Below are 16,596 nucleotides of genomic sequence, written 5' to 3'. Positions count from 1 at the left end.
AACTGTACCATTTATTATACACACAAGTATATCAGTTCCCTTTGTTTACAAAGGCTGGTTATAGACAATATGGAATGTTACAGTACCATCTTGCATAAAATTTTAGTACAATTTTGTACTAGAAAAAGGGTGCAAAAACACCAGCCTAATAAATCTGACAAAATGAAATATCTTTTTTCTTTTTAAAAAGTACATCATTAACACATACACCACAAACTGTACATAAGCTTACTTTTAAATCACCAACTGAAGATATGGTAGCAGGTATGTTGTAGTATTAACTATCTCTCCCATCAGTTTAATTTATTAAAGGCTTGCACTGCTACTCATTCAGGAACCTTTGTTGACATGTAAGCTTGTAATATGAATTACTTAACTCAGGTAAGTACAATTTAAAGGAGGCTAACAACAGCTGCCAAGAATTATTTGTAGTAAGAAACGTCCTTCTCACAGAAAATTCACTGAGGAGCAAACATTTTTGTATATCATTCTTCTTAAAATTTATTGTAACTGGTCAAGATTCTCCATTTTGAACTTTGGATGCTGGTGGCTGCATGAAATCCTTAAAAGGAACTAGTGCCTCTTTAAGTGCAGAGCAGACTTCTGAAGATGAGCAGGTGATGCATTCTACTAAAGTTGGGTATAAGGCAATTACTTGTGCCCAGGTATTTCCATCAACTGTAATGCAAAAAGTATAAAACCTCAAAAAAGAGTGGATTGAAATGGCAGATTATCCAGTTAACATAAACACAATCCTTTAAACACAATGCAAAAAAAAAAAAAAATCCAAAATATGGAAATTCCACAAGCTTGTACCTGTTCTTTCTTTAAACTTTGGAAGACTTCCTGCAATATTTAATAAGGTATGAGGGAAAAATATATGATCAGTGTGCAGAATCATCAATACCACCAAACTTGACAAAGTACATTTAAAATGATACTTCAATATGTGAAGGTCTTGGAAGCTAACAAAACAACTTAGAATAATTCAAACCTTTGTCATTTTCAGTTTAACAGCCAGAGAAGAAAGTGTACTTTTCAAGAACAATTAGAAAACAATTCAACTTTTTATGCAGTTATATGCTAAAAATATATATATATATCTTAAATAATTTTCCTAATAATGTCCTCAATATTGATTTTAACTTCAAATGACCACACATAGATCCATTCTTCTCTTATACTGTTTGCTAATCTTTAATGTATCTGACTAGATTTAAGCTGTAGTGGGGAGGGACATTTCTGCCTTCTTCATCACTATTATGAACAGCTAATACAGTTAAATGTTATTTGGTGAACGGACAAAAGTGTTGTATCACAATTACTTTGTGATTTCCTTATACTCTGAGATCACATATTACATTTCTATTTTCCTATAAGTACTGTGCGTATTGTTGAGAGTGCAATACACGATAAAACCTGATGACAGATTTTTCTTAGAAAGTATATGTATATGGCACTTGGCAGAACAAATCTCAAATTGCTGAGGCAGTGTAGTATAAAAGAAAGAACACTATACTACGCATAATGAGCTTTGGTTCCGTTTTTCACTCCAATTTACTGAGTGTCAACTAAGTGTCTAAAAACCTTTCTGAAATAAGTTAGTGCTGGGTGTCCCTGAACAAGTCATATAATTTCTCATATCTTGACTTTCACTATAGAATAAAGAAATGAGGTTCTCAAACTAGTGTTCTTCAAGTTACTTCTTTAAAAAAAACTGGGGCTTCCCTGGTGGCGCAGTGGTTGAGAGTCCGCCTGCCGATGCAGGGGACGCGGGTTCGTGACCCGGTCCGGGAAGATCCCACATGCTGTGGAACGGCTGGGCCCGTGAGCCGTGGCCACTGAGCCTGCGCGTCCGGAGCCTGTGCTCCGCAACGGGAGAGGCCACAACAGTGAGAGGCCCGCGTACCGCAAAAAAAAAAAAAAAACAACTGATGGTCAAGTAAGTTTGGCAAATGTTGTACGTATAATCTTCCTTTTGGGGTATTCATAATTCACACAGGTTCATAGTTAAAGAATAGGTTTAACTCTTATCCAATCCAAGGTTTCCAAAATTAATTTGATTATGGAATTTTCCCCCATTCAATATCTACTGACATCCCTCATCATTAATATTCATTCCTTAGTCATATCTTGGGAAATGCTAACCTGCTCATTTAATCTCTTCTCCACCTCAACAAGGGCTTCCTCAGAGTGGAGGTGGGAAGAAGAAAAGGGGTGTGGAGCTGACGGGTATTGGTGAGGGAGGGAATGTCAGGCCAGAGCTGCTTTGCTTTTAGCTATTTTGTATGTTGGAAATCCACATCAGATTTCATTTGTAAAAAGAATTTTGCTGCTTAACAGCAACAACAAAAAAGAAACATTAAAAAAACCAATGGCCTAAGTAGTTTTAAACAGTCTGCTCCAGCTGTTGTCTATAAAGCTTTCCACTAATCATTTAACAAAAGATTACATAGAGAGAATTCTGGGAAATGGCAAAGTAGTAAGTACCAGGAATCTGTCTGCCCACCTAGACAACAACTGAACTGGCAGAATTTAATGCAACTATTTTGGAACTCTGGAGTCTACTGAAGGCTTGCAACTTCCAGAGAAGACCTGGATAGTATATTGCAGTTAATTTTCGTCAGTCTAAGCCCTTAGCACAGTAGCAGCTACCCATCATCCTCTATTCCTAGCCATGTGGTAAGCAGCTGTGCAGGTGTTCCTGGAGCAGCTTGCACACAGCTTGTGGGAGGCCAGGGTGGGAAAACAGGACCCTATACTCCAACTATCAGGGGTCTGTGCTCTAATTGCTGCTTCTCATCACAGAGGTGCAAAGAGGCTTCAAGAACAAAAGGAAAAACAAATAATTCAAAAATGGACAAAGGACTTGAATAGATATTTCTCCAAAGAAGATATACAAATGGTCAATAAAGCACATGAAATGATGCTCAACACCATTAACCATTAGGAAAATGCAAATCAAAACAACAATGAGATACCACCTCATGCTTAACAGAATAGCTACTATAAAACAACAAACAAACAAACAGAAAACAAGTGTAGGTGAGGCTGTAGAGAAAACAGAACCCTTGTTCACTGTTGGGGGGAACGTAAAATGATACAGCCACTGTGGGAAACAGTATGGTGATTCCTCAAAAAATAAAAAATAGAATTTACCATATGACCCAGCAATTCCACTTCTGGTATATACCCAAAAGAATTAAAAGCAGGATCTCAAAGAGATATCTGTACACACATGTTCACAGCAGCATTATTCACAACAGCTAACACCATGGAAGTAACCCAGGTGTCCACCAACGGATGAATGGATATATAAAGATATACACACACACAATGGAATATTATTCAGCCTCAAAACAGAAGGAAAACTGCAACATACTAAAATATGGATGAACCTTAACAACATTAGCTAAGTGAAATAAGCCAGTCACAAAAAGGCAAATACTGTATGTTTCAACTTATATGAAGTACTTAGAGTAGTCAAGATCATAGAGATAAAAAGTAGAATGGTGATAACCAGGGGCTAGGAGAAGTGGGGAATGGGGAGTTATTGTTTAACAAGTACAGAGTTTCATTTATAAAATGAAAAGAGTTATGGACATGGCTGGTGGTGATGGTTGCCAACATTGTGGATGTATTCAATGCCACTGAAAAAATGGTTACCATAGTAAGTTTTGTTACGTGTATTTTACTGCAATAAAAGAATCTGGGGGGAAAAAAAAGATTGCATAGATTGAAAGCTATCTAGATTGGCCCAGATAGTCAACTGATCAAACTTATTCTTGGTTTATTATAGGAAAATACAAAAATAAATTATTTAAGATAACATCTTAAACTCAGGGGAAGCTACTCAAATTTCTTAAATTAAAATGTTTTAAAAACTAACCATAGGGCTTCCCTGGTGGTGCAGTGGTTGAGAGTCCGCCTGACGATGCAGGGGACGCGGGTTCGTGCCCCGGTCCGGGAGGATCCCGCATGCCGCTGGAGCGGCTGGGCCCGTGAGCCATGGCCGCTGGGCCTGCGCGTCCGGAGCCTGTGCTTCGCAGCGGGAGAGGCCACAGCAGTGAGAGGCCCGCGTACCGCAAAAAAAAGAAAAAAAAAAAAAAAAAAAAAAAAAAAAAACTAACCATAGATCTTCATGGGCACTTTGGACTTAACTATCAAAAACAATGAAAAAGTTGTATGTATTGATATGGAAGAATCTCCATGATATTTTATGAAGTGGAAAAAATGAAGAGTGCTCCGAACAGTAGGTAAAACATGGGGTTATTATGCATATTAATTCGTGTTGAAAACTGGGGGCGTACTGGAGCACAGTTGACTTTTGAACAACACAGGTCTGAACTGTGTGGATCCACTTATACACAGTAAATACTATAGTGCTACACAATCCCCAGTTGGCTGAATCCAGGGATGTAGAACCCCAGATACAGAAGAACCATCTAACTGCTTGGAAGGTCAGCACCCCTAACTCCTGCATTGTTCAAGGGCCGACTACATATGTATTTTGTATTTACATAATAAACTTATGGAAGGATCCACAAACTAATAAAAATGGTTCACTATGGTAATGTAAGAGCTGGGCAGATACAGAACAGGGGAAAGACATGTTCCCTGTATATCTTTCAATATTTTTGAATTTCTGAACCATGTATATGTTTACTACCTATTCAAATTTTTAATTAAAGATCAAGTAAGGTGATAAATAAGGCCAACAAATGCCTCCTCTCCCACTAGAAAACCCTAAAACAAATAACAAATGTTCTAAACAAATGTTGGGTGAACACTGGTTCCAAACCTTGTAGCCACACCCTAGAATTAATTTTGGACTGACTACGAGCATGTCCAATATATCTCTGCTGGGAAGGCCTGGGCTTCTCTAAGTTGTCTTCTTTTTTTCTGTTTCTTAATGAAGGTTATCATACCATTTTAATATGTTACTATACCATCATCATCATTTATGGTTACATTTAATTTAAATCTTCACTTAATATGCCCAGAGGTATAATTCAAACTCAAACAATTTTTAACATTAATTTAGTTAGATCATCTATCATTACTAGGCTGCCCTACCCATGGCCCATTGACTTTGTAAAAAACAGGTTACTAAGTTTTCCTTTTCCTTCCCTTTTCTTCCTTTATACAAATTCTGGTTACATTCTTGACAGCTATCTAAAGATCATAAAAAATAAAAAATAATGCAAGTAGGGCTTCCCTGGTGGCGCAGTGATTGAGAGTCCGCCTGCCGATGCAGGGGACACAGGTTTGTGCCCCGGTCTGGGAGGATCCCACGTGCCGTGGAGTGGTTGGGCCCATGAGCCATGGCCATTGAGCCTGCGCGTCCGGAGCCTGTGCTCCGCAATGGGAGAGGCCACAACAGTGAGAGGCCCATGTACCGCAAATAAATAAATAAATAAATAAATAAATAAATAAATAAATAAAATAATAATAATAATAATAATGCAAGTACTATGCACTGAAATACATTTGCTGTATCTAACACATCTATAGCAATAACATGAAAAATAGAGAAGTTCCTGTTTACTTCTTAAGTATAACATATTTCTAAGAATCAAATTCTATCCTGTGATCTAATAAAGATTTTACTGGTCTCCAGGAAATCAATGCATGGTCTCCCTCTCTGAAAATTCAACCAGAACATTTTATTAAGATAACTCAAATTTGAACTTGATGGGATAAATTAAGGACACTGTCCCAGAATTTTTCTTAGAAATTCTACCCCTTCTTTTGGGTTGAATATACACAAGTCTACTGCCTCTTAATATCCAATATAATTCTCACGCTTTCTAGGCCAAAGTAACAGTCAGTGAATTTTGAAAACAGAAAAATATGTATTTAATTGTGTAACACCTGACAGGAACAAATATGCTGGGACTCACTTATTAGGCATTTATTAGGAACCTACTTTTTTCTTGGTTATTAAAAGTAATGCTGGGCTTCCCTGGTGGTGCAGTGGTTGAGAGTCCGCCTGCCGATGCAGGGGACGTGGGTTCATGCCCCAGTCCGGGAAGATCTCACATGCCACGGAGCGGCCAGGCCCGTGAGCCATGGCCGCTGAGCCTGCGCATCCGGAGCCTGTGCTCCACAAATGCTGCTTAAAGCGCCAATCTGCTAAGGTGCTTGTGCCAGAATGTAAATAAACACACTTCCTTCTATAGCAAAGTCTTATATAAAAAGTCAGCTGAACCAGTGTGCTCAGTGACACAACTGACTCATACTCCGATGCCAGCTCTTTATCTTGTCCTGGACCAGTAGCTGGTCCAAAAAAAAAACATACACACTTTGAGCAGCAGTGTTGTAAAGGATTCAAAATAGAATAAAACATGGTTCAAATAGCCTGTCAAGAAGTTTACACCTTAAGAGGCATGAGTCATGTACATGTATAACTATAATACAAACAGAGTGCTTTAAGACAAAGGCACACATAAAAGAGCTACAAGTTCACCAAAAAAAGAAATTGCTCACCTTTAAGGAATAAAAACAAGGCTTAAAAGTGGTGTGATATCTGAACAGGGTGGATATGGGCAGGAGAATGGAATGAGCAAAGGACTAGGAATACTTGGATAGACTAAGAATTTTAGTTTGGTGAGAGAGTAGGATATATGAAGTCTAGTGGGAAATAAAGCATGAATAGAATGGAGTCAGACAGTAGTACTCTTTGTATTTGGTAGGTTATGGTTAATGAAAAAGATTATTTTGTTTTGTTTTACAAGGATGGAAAAAAAATGAATGAGCAAAGCTGCACTTTTGGAAAAATCATTTCTGGCATTGATGTAAGAATGGATTGGATAGAAATGACTGACAGAAAGAGGAAACAAATGAGAAAAGGCTATAAAAATAATTCAAATATCATATCACATCTATATGATAAATCACTACAAATGCAGAAGCCTCCTACAACCCAAAAAAGTCAGTCATGTTCTACATTAAAAATATATAAAATATCAGGGCTTCCCTGGTGGTGCAGTGGTTGAGAATCTGCCTGCTAACGCAGGGGACACGGGTTCGAGCCCTGGTCTGGGAGGATCCCACATGCCGTGGAGCAACTAGGCCCGTGAGCCACAACTACTGAGCCTGCGCGTCTGGAGCCTGGGCTCTGCAACAAGAGAGGCTGCGACAGTGAGAGGCCCGCGCATCGCGATGAAGAGTGGCCCCCACTTGCCACAACTAGAGAAAGCCCTTGCACAGAAACGAAGACCCAACACAGCAAAAATAAATAAATTAATAAACTCCTACCCCCAACATCTAAAAAATATATATATATAATATAAATTATCTATATTCAGACCAATTTAGTTTAAAAAAAAATCCAGCCAGACTGTGAAGTCAGGATCATAGCAGTGTGAGAAGTTCCCTTTGTCTCTTACCTTCAATCTATAACTAGTAAAACATCCATAACTCAATAAAAGTGTCTCTGCCCAATACACCAGGATTCCAGAGAATTCCACACATCTGTACAACTATACATAAGACTGGATGGACTAGGAATTCCCTGGTGGTGCAGTGGTTAGGACTCCGCACTCTCAATGCCAAGGGCCTGGGTTCAATCCCTGGTCAGGGAACTAAGATCCCACAAGCAGTGTGGCCAAAAAAAAGAGTGGATGGGCTGAAACACACAGAGGAGGCAGGACCAGGGAAACAGTGGAGGTGGTGCCTGCAGTCCTAGATTCCCAGCCACAGCAGCTAAGCCTGCAGCCTCAGAAAACCTGGTAGCAGCAGGGCAGGTGATGCACATGACTCCAGCTTCTCAGCCACAGCAGTGGCTAAGGCTACAGGGAACTAGGCAACAACAGGGCCTGCAACGTTATCCCTCCAGTCATGCAGGCACATATGACTCTGGCCCTTTTGCCCATAGCAGCAGCGTCCATGAAACTGATAACCCTGGATGTGGCAAAAGCACCCAAGACCTCAGTTCCTCACCCAACCACCCTCTGTCCCCACTGCACTGGACCCAGGAGCATGGATCCAGGAGATCCCAGACATGGTGGACACACCTGCTATCTCAGTGCCATAGGCAGCGACACCAGTAACAACGCGACACTGGCAGCAGCAAGGTACCAGCAACCCTGAAAGCATAAGCGGTGACAACAAGGGCACCAGACAACACCTCTAGCAGAGGCAGTGGAGGATGGAAAGTGCCATTTCTCAAATATAAATAACCAAAGGCAACTCAGGTAAGAGAAACCAAAAACTTGTACTATAGTGCCACCTACTGAAAAACAAAAGAAAGGCCTCTAATTACTAACCTGTTAAATTGTTAGAGTCATTTAAAAGAAGCCTTACTAAAGAAAAAGGTGTGTTACTTCAAATATATGAGAGGAACAACTCATCAAGCACCATGAAAAACCAGAGTAATATGGTATCACAAAAGAAAATGACAGTTCTCCAGAAACCAAACTTAAAATTAAATAATACTGCAATCTAACTGACAGAATTCAAAATAGCTGTCCTAAAGAAATTCAACAAGCTACAAGAAAATTTAGAAAGGTAGTTCGATGAGCTTAGGAATAATATTAATGAGCAGAGGAATACATTACCAAAGAAACTGAAACTCTGAAAAGGAACCAAACAGAAATTCTGGAGCCAAAGAACTCAGTAAATGAGATGAAGAATGCATAAGAACATATGGGAAATAGAGCAGACCATATGGAAGAGAGAATTAGCTAGCTCAAAGATAGAAATCAAGAAATCAATACAAGTAGAAGAGGAAAGAGAGCTAAGATCTAAAAAAAATGAAATTCTATAAGAACTATCCAACTCTGTTAGGAAAAGCAACATCAGAATAATGAATATCCCAGGAGAAGGAGGCAGAGGGTTTATTTAAAGAAATAATAGCTGAGACCTTCCTAAACCTGGGGAAGGAACTGGATATGCAAGTCCATGAAGCTAAGAGAACAGCTAATTACCTCAATGCAAAAAGACCTTCTCCAAGACATATTAAGACTGTGAAAAATCAATGACAAAGAAAGAATTTTAGGGCTTCCCTGGTGGCGCAGTGGTTGAGAGTCCGCCTGCCGATGCAGGGGACACGGGTTTGTGCCCCGGTTCGGGAAGATCCCACATGCCGCGGAGCGGCTGGGCCCTTGAGCCATGGCCGCAGAGCCTGCACGTCCGGAGCCTGTGCTCCACAACGGGAGAGGCCACAGCAGTGAGAAGCCCGCGTACCAAAAAAGAAAGAATTTTAAAAGCATCCAGGGAAAAAAGAATGGTAACCTACCATTAGGTAACTCATTAGGCTATCAGCAGATTTCTCATAAGAAAATCTACAGGCCAGGAGAGAATGGAATGACATACTCAAAATGTTGAAAGATTAAAAACTATCAGCCAAGCATACTCTATCCAGCAAAGTTATCCTTCAGATATGAAGGAGAAATAAAGCCTTTCCCAGACAAACAAGCTGAGGGAGTTCACCAACAAAGACCTGCCTTACAAGAAATGTTGAAAGGAGCTCTTCTACTTGAAACAAAAAGGTAAAAGTTCACAAAACATTGAATAAGGTGATAATACGGACAAAATCTTTTAAATACTTAATTATAGCGTGAAGGTTAAAGGGGAAAAAGCAGTAAAAAATAACTATAACTATTTTAATTTAGTAACAAAATCACAACATAAAAAAGGATAATTTGAGCCAACAAAAAACACAAAAGGGGAATAGGAAAAGGACAGAACCTGTATAGGCAAATAAAAATAACATGCTATCAGCAGAAAAAGAAATATTTCATCTATGAGACATGTCATAAACATCAAGGTAAACACAAAATATAAATCTAGAGCAGAGATTCAAAACATAAAAAAGGAGAAAACTGAGAAAAACATCATAAAAACCCTAACAAATGAAACTGGAAGAAACACAAGAGAAACAATGGAGATATAGACCAACCAGAAAACAAAAGATAAAGTGGCAGTACTCAGTCCTCATCCATCAATAATCACCCTAAATGTAAATGGATTGAATTCACCAATCAAAAGACATAGACTGGTTGGATGGATTAAAAAATAAGGCCCGAGTACATGCTGCCTCTAGGAGACTCATGTCAGCTCTGAAGACAAACACAGGCTCAAAATGAAGGGATGGAAGATGATACTTCAAGCACATGACAGCCAAAAGAAAGTGGATGTACCCATACTCATATCAGACAAAATACACTTCAAGCCAAAAAAGGTAACAAGAGACAAAGGTGAATACTATATAATGATAAAGGGGAAAATTCATCAGGAAGACACAAGAGTTAATATATATGTACCTAACAGTTAATATGTATGTACCTAACATAAAAGCACCAAAATATATAAAGCAATTATTAATACACCTAAAGGGAGAAACTGACAGCAACACAGTAATAGTAGGTGACTTTTAACACCCCACTTACAGCAATGGATAGATCATTCAGACTGAAAGTCAACAAAGAAATAGTGGCCTTCAATGAAACATTAGACCAGATGGGCTTGATAGATTTATACAGAACATGCCATCCAAATGCACCAGAATACACATTCTTCTCAAGTGCACATGGAACATTATTAAGGACAGACCATATGTTGGGGTACAAAACAAGTCCCAATAAATTTAAGAAGACTGAAACCATATCAAACATCTTTTCTGATCACAAATGGTATGACACTAGAAATCAACTACAAAAAGAAAGCTGGAAAAATCACAAATATGTGCAAACTAAAAAAACATGCTACTGAACAACTACTGGGTCAATGAAGAAAGCAAAGGATAAATTTTAAAAACACCCGAAGACAAATGGAAACAAAAATACAACATTCCAAAATCTATGGGATGCAGCAAAAGTGGTATTTATGGGGAAGTTTATAGCAATACAGGCCTGCCTCAAGGAACAAGAAAAATCTCAAAAAATCTAACCTTACAGTTAAAGGAACTAGAAAAGGACAAATGAAGCCCCAAGTCAGTGGAAGAAAGGAAATAATAAAGAGCAGAGCAGAAATAACTGAAATAGAGACTAAAGACAATAGCAAAGATCAATAAAACTAAGAGCTGCTTCTTAAAAAAGAGCAACAAAACTGAGAAACCTTTAGCTAGACTCACTGAGGAAAAAAGAGAAGGCTTAGATGAATAAAATCAAAAACAAAAGAGGAGAGGGACTTCCCTGGTGGTCCAGTGGTTAAGACTCTGTGCTTCCACTGCAGGGGGCACAAGCCTGATCCCTGGTTGGGGAACTAAGATCCTGCATACCATGCAGCATGGCCAAAAAAATTTAAAAAAAAAAAAAAAAAAAAAAAAGAGAGAAATAGCAACAGATACCACAAAAATAGAAAGTATTATGAGAATACTATGAACAGCTATATGCCGAAAGTATTATGAGAATACTATGAACAGCTATATGCCAACAAAATGGACAATGTAGATGAAATGGATAAATTCTCAGAATCATACAGTCTTCCAAGACTGAATCATGAAGAAACAGGAAATCTGAATAGACTGATCACTAGCAAGGCGACTGAAACGGTAATAAAAAACCTCATAAAAAAACAAAAATCCAGGACCAGATGGCTTCACAGGTGAATTCTACCAAATATTCAAAGAAAATTTAATACTAATGCTTCCTAAATTCTTCCAAAAAATAGAAGAGGAGGGAATGCTTCCTCATTTTACAAGGCCACCATTACCCTGATACCAAAATCAAATAAGGACAACAAAGAAAAAAGAAAATTGCAAGCCAATATGTCTGTTGAACATAAATGCAAACACTGTCAACAAAATATTAGCAAACTGAACTCAACAATACGTTGAAAGGATCATACACAATGATTAAGTGGGATTTATTCCAGAGATACAAATTAATTTCAACTGCAAATTAATCAACACGATACACCACATTAACAAAATGGATAAAAACCTTATGATCATCTCAACAGATAAAGGAAAAGCATTTGACAAGTTTCAACACCTATTTTTCTAATAAAAACTCTCAATAAAATGGATACAGAGAACTGTACCTCAACAGTGATAAAAGCTGTATGACAAACCCACAGCTAACATCATACACAATGGTGAAAAATTGAAAGCCATCTCTCTAACATCAGGAAAAGGACAAGAATGCCTACTCTCACCACTCTTATTCAACAGGGTTTTGGAAGTCCTAACCAAAGCAATTAGGCAAGAGAAAGAAATAAAAGGCATCAAAATTGGAAAGGAAGACATAAAACTATCACTATTTCCGGATGACATGATTTTATATATAGAAAATCCTAAAGACTCCACCAAAAAACTGTTAGGAATAATAAATGAATATATTAAAGTTGCAGGGTATGAAATCAACATACACAAATCTGTTGCATTCTGTACACTAGCAACAAACTATCAGAAAGAGAAATTAGGAAAACAGTCTCATTTACAATCGCAGCAAAAAGAATAAAATACCTAGGAACAAATTTAACCAAGGAGGTGAAAGAACCTGTACACTGAAAACTATAAGACACTGGTGAAAGAAACTGAAGAAGATGCAAAGGAATAGAAAGATATTCCATACTCATGGATTGGAAGAATTAACATTGTTAAAATGTCCATATTACCTAAAGCAATCTACAGAGCCAATGTAATCCCTATCAAAATCCCAATGATATTTTTCACAGAAATAGAACAAAAAAGTCCTAAAATTTATACGGAACCACAAAAGACCCTGAAAAGCAAAGCAATCCTAAGAAAAAAAGAACAAAGCTGTAGGTATCACACTCCCTGTTTTCAAATTATACTACAAAACTGTAGCAATCAAAATAGCCTGGTATTGCCAGCAAAACAGACACACAGATCAATGGAATTCAGTTGAGAGCCTAGAAATAAACCCATACATATATGGAAAATTAATTTACCTCAAAAGAACAAAGAACATACAATGGAGAAAGGATAGTGTCTTCAATAAAAGGTGTTGGGAGAACTGGACAGCCAGACGCAAAAGAATAAAACTAGACCACTATATTACTTATCTTACACCAGACACAAAAATCAACTCAAAATGGATTAAAGACTTGAATGTAAGACCTGAAACCATAAAAATCCTAGACAAAAACATAGGCAGTACACTCATTCACACTGGTCTTAGAAATATCTTTCTGGATATATCTCCCCAGGCAAGGGTAAGAAAAGCAAAAATAAATAAATGAGAGTGTATCAAACTAAAAAGCTTCTGCACAGCAAAGGAAACTATCAACAAAATGAAAAGATTACCTACCAAATGGAAGAAGATATTTGCAAATCATTAAATCTGATAAGGGGTTAATATCCAAAATACATAAAGAACTCATACAACTCATCAACAAAAAAACAAACAACTCTATTAAAAAATGGGCAGAGGATCTGAATAGACATTTTTCCAAAAAAGACATACAGATGGGGCTTCCCTGGTGGCACAGTGGTTAAGAATCCACCTGCCGGGGCCTCCCTGGTGGCGCAGTGGTTGAGAGTCCGCCTGCCGATGCAGGGGATACGGGTTCGTGCCCCGATCCGGGAGGATCCCATATGCCGCGGAGCGGCTGGGCCCGTGAGCCATGGCCGCTGAGCCTGCGCGTCCGGAGCCTGTGCTCCGCAACGGGAGAGGCCACAACAGTGAGAGGCCCGCGTACCGCAAAAAAAAAAAAAAAAAAAAAAAAAAAAGAATCCACCTGCCAATGCAGGAGACACGGGTTCAAGCCCTGGTCTGGGAAGATCCCACATGCCGCGGAGCAACTAAGCACGTGCGCCACAACTACTGAGCCTGCGTGCTGCAACTACTGAAGCCCGTGCACCGAGAGCCTGTGCTCCGCAACAAGAGAAGCCATTGCAGTGGAAGCCTGTGCACCTCAACGAAGAGCAGCCCCCGCTCAATGCAACTAGAGAAAGCCTGCGCGCAGCAACGAAGACCCAATGCAGCCAAAAATAAATAAATAAAATAAATTTATTAAAAAAAAAAACATACAGATGTCCATAGGCACATGAAAAGATTCTCAACATGACTAATCATTAGGGAGATGCAAATCAAAACCACAATGAAATATAACCTCATGCCCATTAGAATGACTACTATTGAAAAGGCAAGAAAATAACAAATGTTAGGATGTGGAGGGGAAAGGGAATCCTTATACAATGTTAGTGAAAATATAAATTTGTGTAGCCACTATGGAAAACAGTATGGACGTTCCTCAAAAGATTAGGACTAGAACTACCATATGATCCAGCAATTACACTTCTGGGCATTTATCTGAAGAATACGAAAATACTAATCTGAAAAGATACATGCATCCCATGTTCATCACAGCATTATTTACAATAGCCAAGAAATGGAAACATCAATGGATTAATGGCTAAAGACGATGCTCTATACACACACACACATGTATACATATATATACAATGGGATACTACTACTCAGCCATAAAAAAGAAGGAAATCTTGCCATTTTCAACAGCATGATGGAACTTGAGGGTATTATGCTAAGCAAAATAAGTCAGATGGAGAAAGACAAATACTGCATGATTTCACTCATAAGTGGAATATTTTTAAAAAATAAAAATAAACAAACAAACCAAACCAAATAAAAACAAACACATAAATACAGAGAACAGAGTAGTGGTTACCAGAAGGGAAGGGAGATGGGGGAGGGTGAAATGGATAAAGGGGGACACCTGTACAGTGATGGATAAAAACTAAACTTTTGGTGGTGAGCACACTAGTGTAGTATATACACAAGTAAAAATATAATGTTGTACACATGAAACATATAATGTTATAAACCAATCGTACCTCAATAAATAAAATAATAATAATCATAAGCCACAAGGAGGTATCACTTCAAACCTGTTTGAATGGTGCCATCAAAAAAAGAAGGAATATTAAGTGTTAGCAAGGATGTGGAGAAAAGGGAAGCCTTGTGCCCTGTGCATGGGAATGTAATGTAGTACAACCACCATGAAAAATTGTATAGAGTTTCCTCAAAAAATTAAAAATAGAACTACCATATGATCCAGCAACTCCACTTCTAGGCATATGTCCAAAGAAAAAGGAAACAGGATCTCAAAGAGATAACCGCACCCCCATGTTCATTGTAGCATTACTCACAATAGCCAAGACATAGAAACAACCTAAGTGTCCATCAATGGATGAATGGATAATGATGTGCTACATGTGTATATGTATATTTATATATATTTGTAAACACACACACACAACAAAATATTATTCACCCGTGAGAAAGAAGAAAATCCTGCCTTTTGAGACAATGGGATGGACCTGAGGGCATTATGTTAAGTGAAATGTCACATAGAGAAAGACAAATACTATATTATGATATCGCTTATATGTGGAATCTACAAAAGCTGAACTCCTAGAAACAGAGGGTAGAATGGTGGTTGCCAATTCTGGGAGGGTCAGGGAAATGGGTAGATGTTGGTCAAAGAGTACAAACTTCCAGGTATAAGATGAATAAATTCCAGGGATTTAATATACAGCATGGTGATTACAGTTAATAATACTGTGTTATATACTTGCAGGTTGCTAAGAGAGTAGATCTTAAAATGTTCTCAGCACAGACAAGGAATGGTAATTGTGTAACATGATGGAGGTGTTAGCTAACACTTCCATGGTAAACATATTGCAATATAAGAGGGTATCAAATCAACAAGTTGTATACCTTCAACTTATACACGGTTGTATGTCAACTACATCTCAAAGCTGGGGGGGGGGAAGTCAGCAAAATTTGCTTAAAATAAAGAAAACATTACAAAGTAATTTTACTTAAGTGACATCCTAATGGACTTGCTGCTTTGTTGTCATAAGGCCTGGAGAAAAATGTCTTATAGCTGTTATGTTCCTAAAACTCAGTTAACTTAATAGTAGTATAAAAATACAACACAAATAGAACATAAATGTTATAAATTTAGAATAACTGAGTTTCCAAGCACTTACCATTCTCAGGCTGAGTTTTCTTAAGTGAATCAATCAGAGTACTGACTGCTTTTAAGACAAATATGATTTCTGTTACTTGTTGCCTAAAAAAAAGATGGGAAATTATTTCCATCAAGATTTTAAGATATGCCATGTGTATTTTGTACTAAGTTATACAAATAGACATACTTTGGAAAACACTGAACACAAAACAATGCAAAGTTAATATTAGTTTTAAATTCTTATAAAAGAAAATCATTTCATTAACATGTACTTCAGTGTGCAATTAAGATTTATAGTTATTCTAAGTTATCAACATTAAAACGGGGGAGGCAATCTACTCATGCAAATCTAAATTTATTAGTAAGGTATTTCATAGAACTACTTCAAATTAAAACACTGTACAAGATGTGCTTTTAAAACTTCTACAGCAGTTTTTCTTTTTTTTTTTTTAACTTATTAGTACTAAAAGAGATTTGCCAAAGCTTAAAGGGAAATAAAGATCACTATTACCCCCTTCACATATTTTATCATGCTGTTAAAAGTATCTTTAAAATCACAATAGTACTTATTTAACTTTCTAAAACAACAAATAAGAAATATGCTCAAAATCAACCCCAAGGTGACACTGTTTGGAGACATTAGCAATGAAGAATAAACTTGGGGTAAAGGACCAATAAGAATAGTTT

The 16,596-nt window shown here is 37.8% G+C and overlaps 1 protein-coding gene across 3 annotated transcripts in view; it reads right to left on the bottom strand.

Moving 5' to 3' along the window:
• Nucleotides 1–514: 514 nt before the first annotated feature.
• MON2 (MON2 homolog, regulator of endosome-to-Golgi trafficking) overlaps nt 515–16,596 on the bottom strand; it is a gene marked incomplete at both ends in the record, with an annotated part of 123,468 nt that continues 107,386 nt past the window's right edge. For all 3 annotated transcript variants that reach the window (XM_079715697.1, XM_079715696.1, XM_079715698.1), the window contains 2 exons: nt 515–678; nt 15,929–16,011. In XM_079715697.1, the coding sequence (XP_079571823.1) occupies nt 515–678; nt 15,929–16,011 (247 nt within the window). The remainder of the gene's footprint in view (nt 679–15,928; nt 16,012–16,596) is intronic.

This window comes from Hyperoodon ampullatus, assembly GCF_949752795.1.
Source record: "Hyperoodon ampullatus genome assembly, chromosome: 11".
In the NCBI taxonomy this organism is placed as follows: domain Eukaryota; kingdom Metazoa; phylum Chordata; class Mammalia; order Artiodactyla; family Ziphiidae; genus Hyperoodon; species Hyperoodon ampullatus.
Note: the sequence above shows the minus strand (reverse complement) of the source record. Positions and strands in the feature narration are given on the sequence as shown.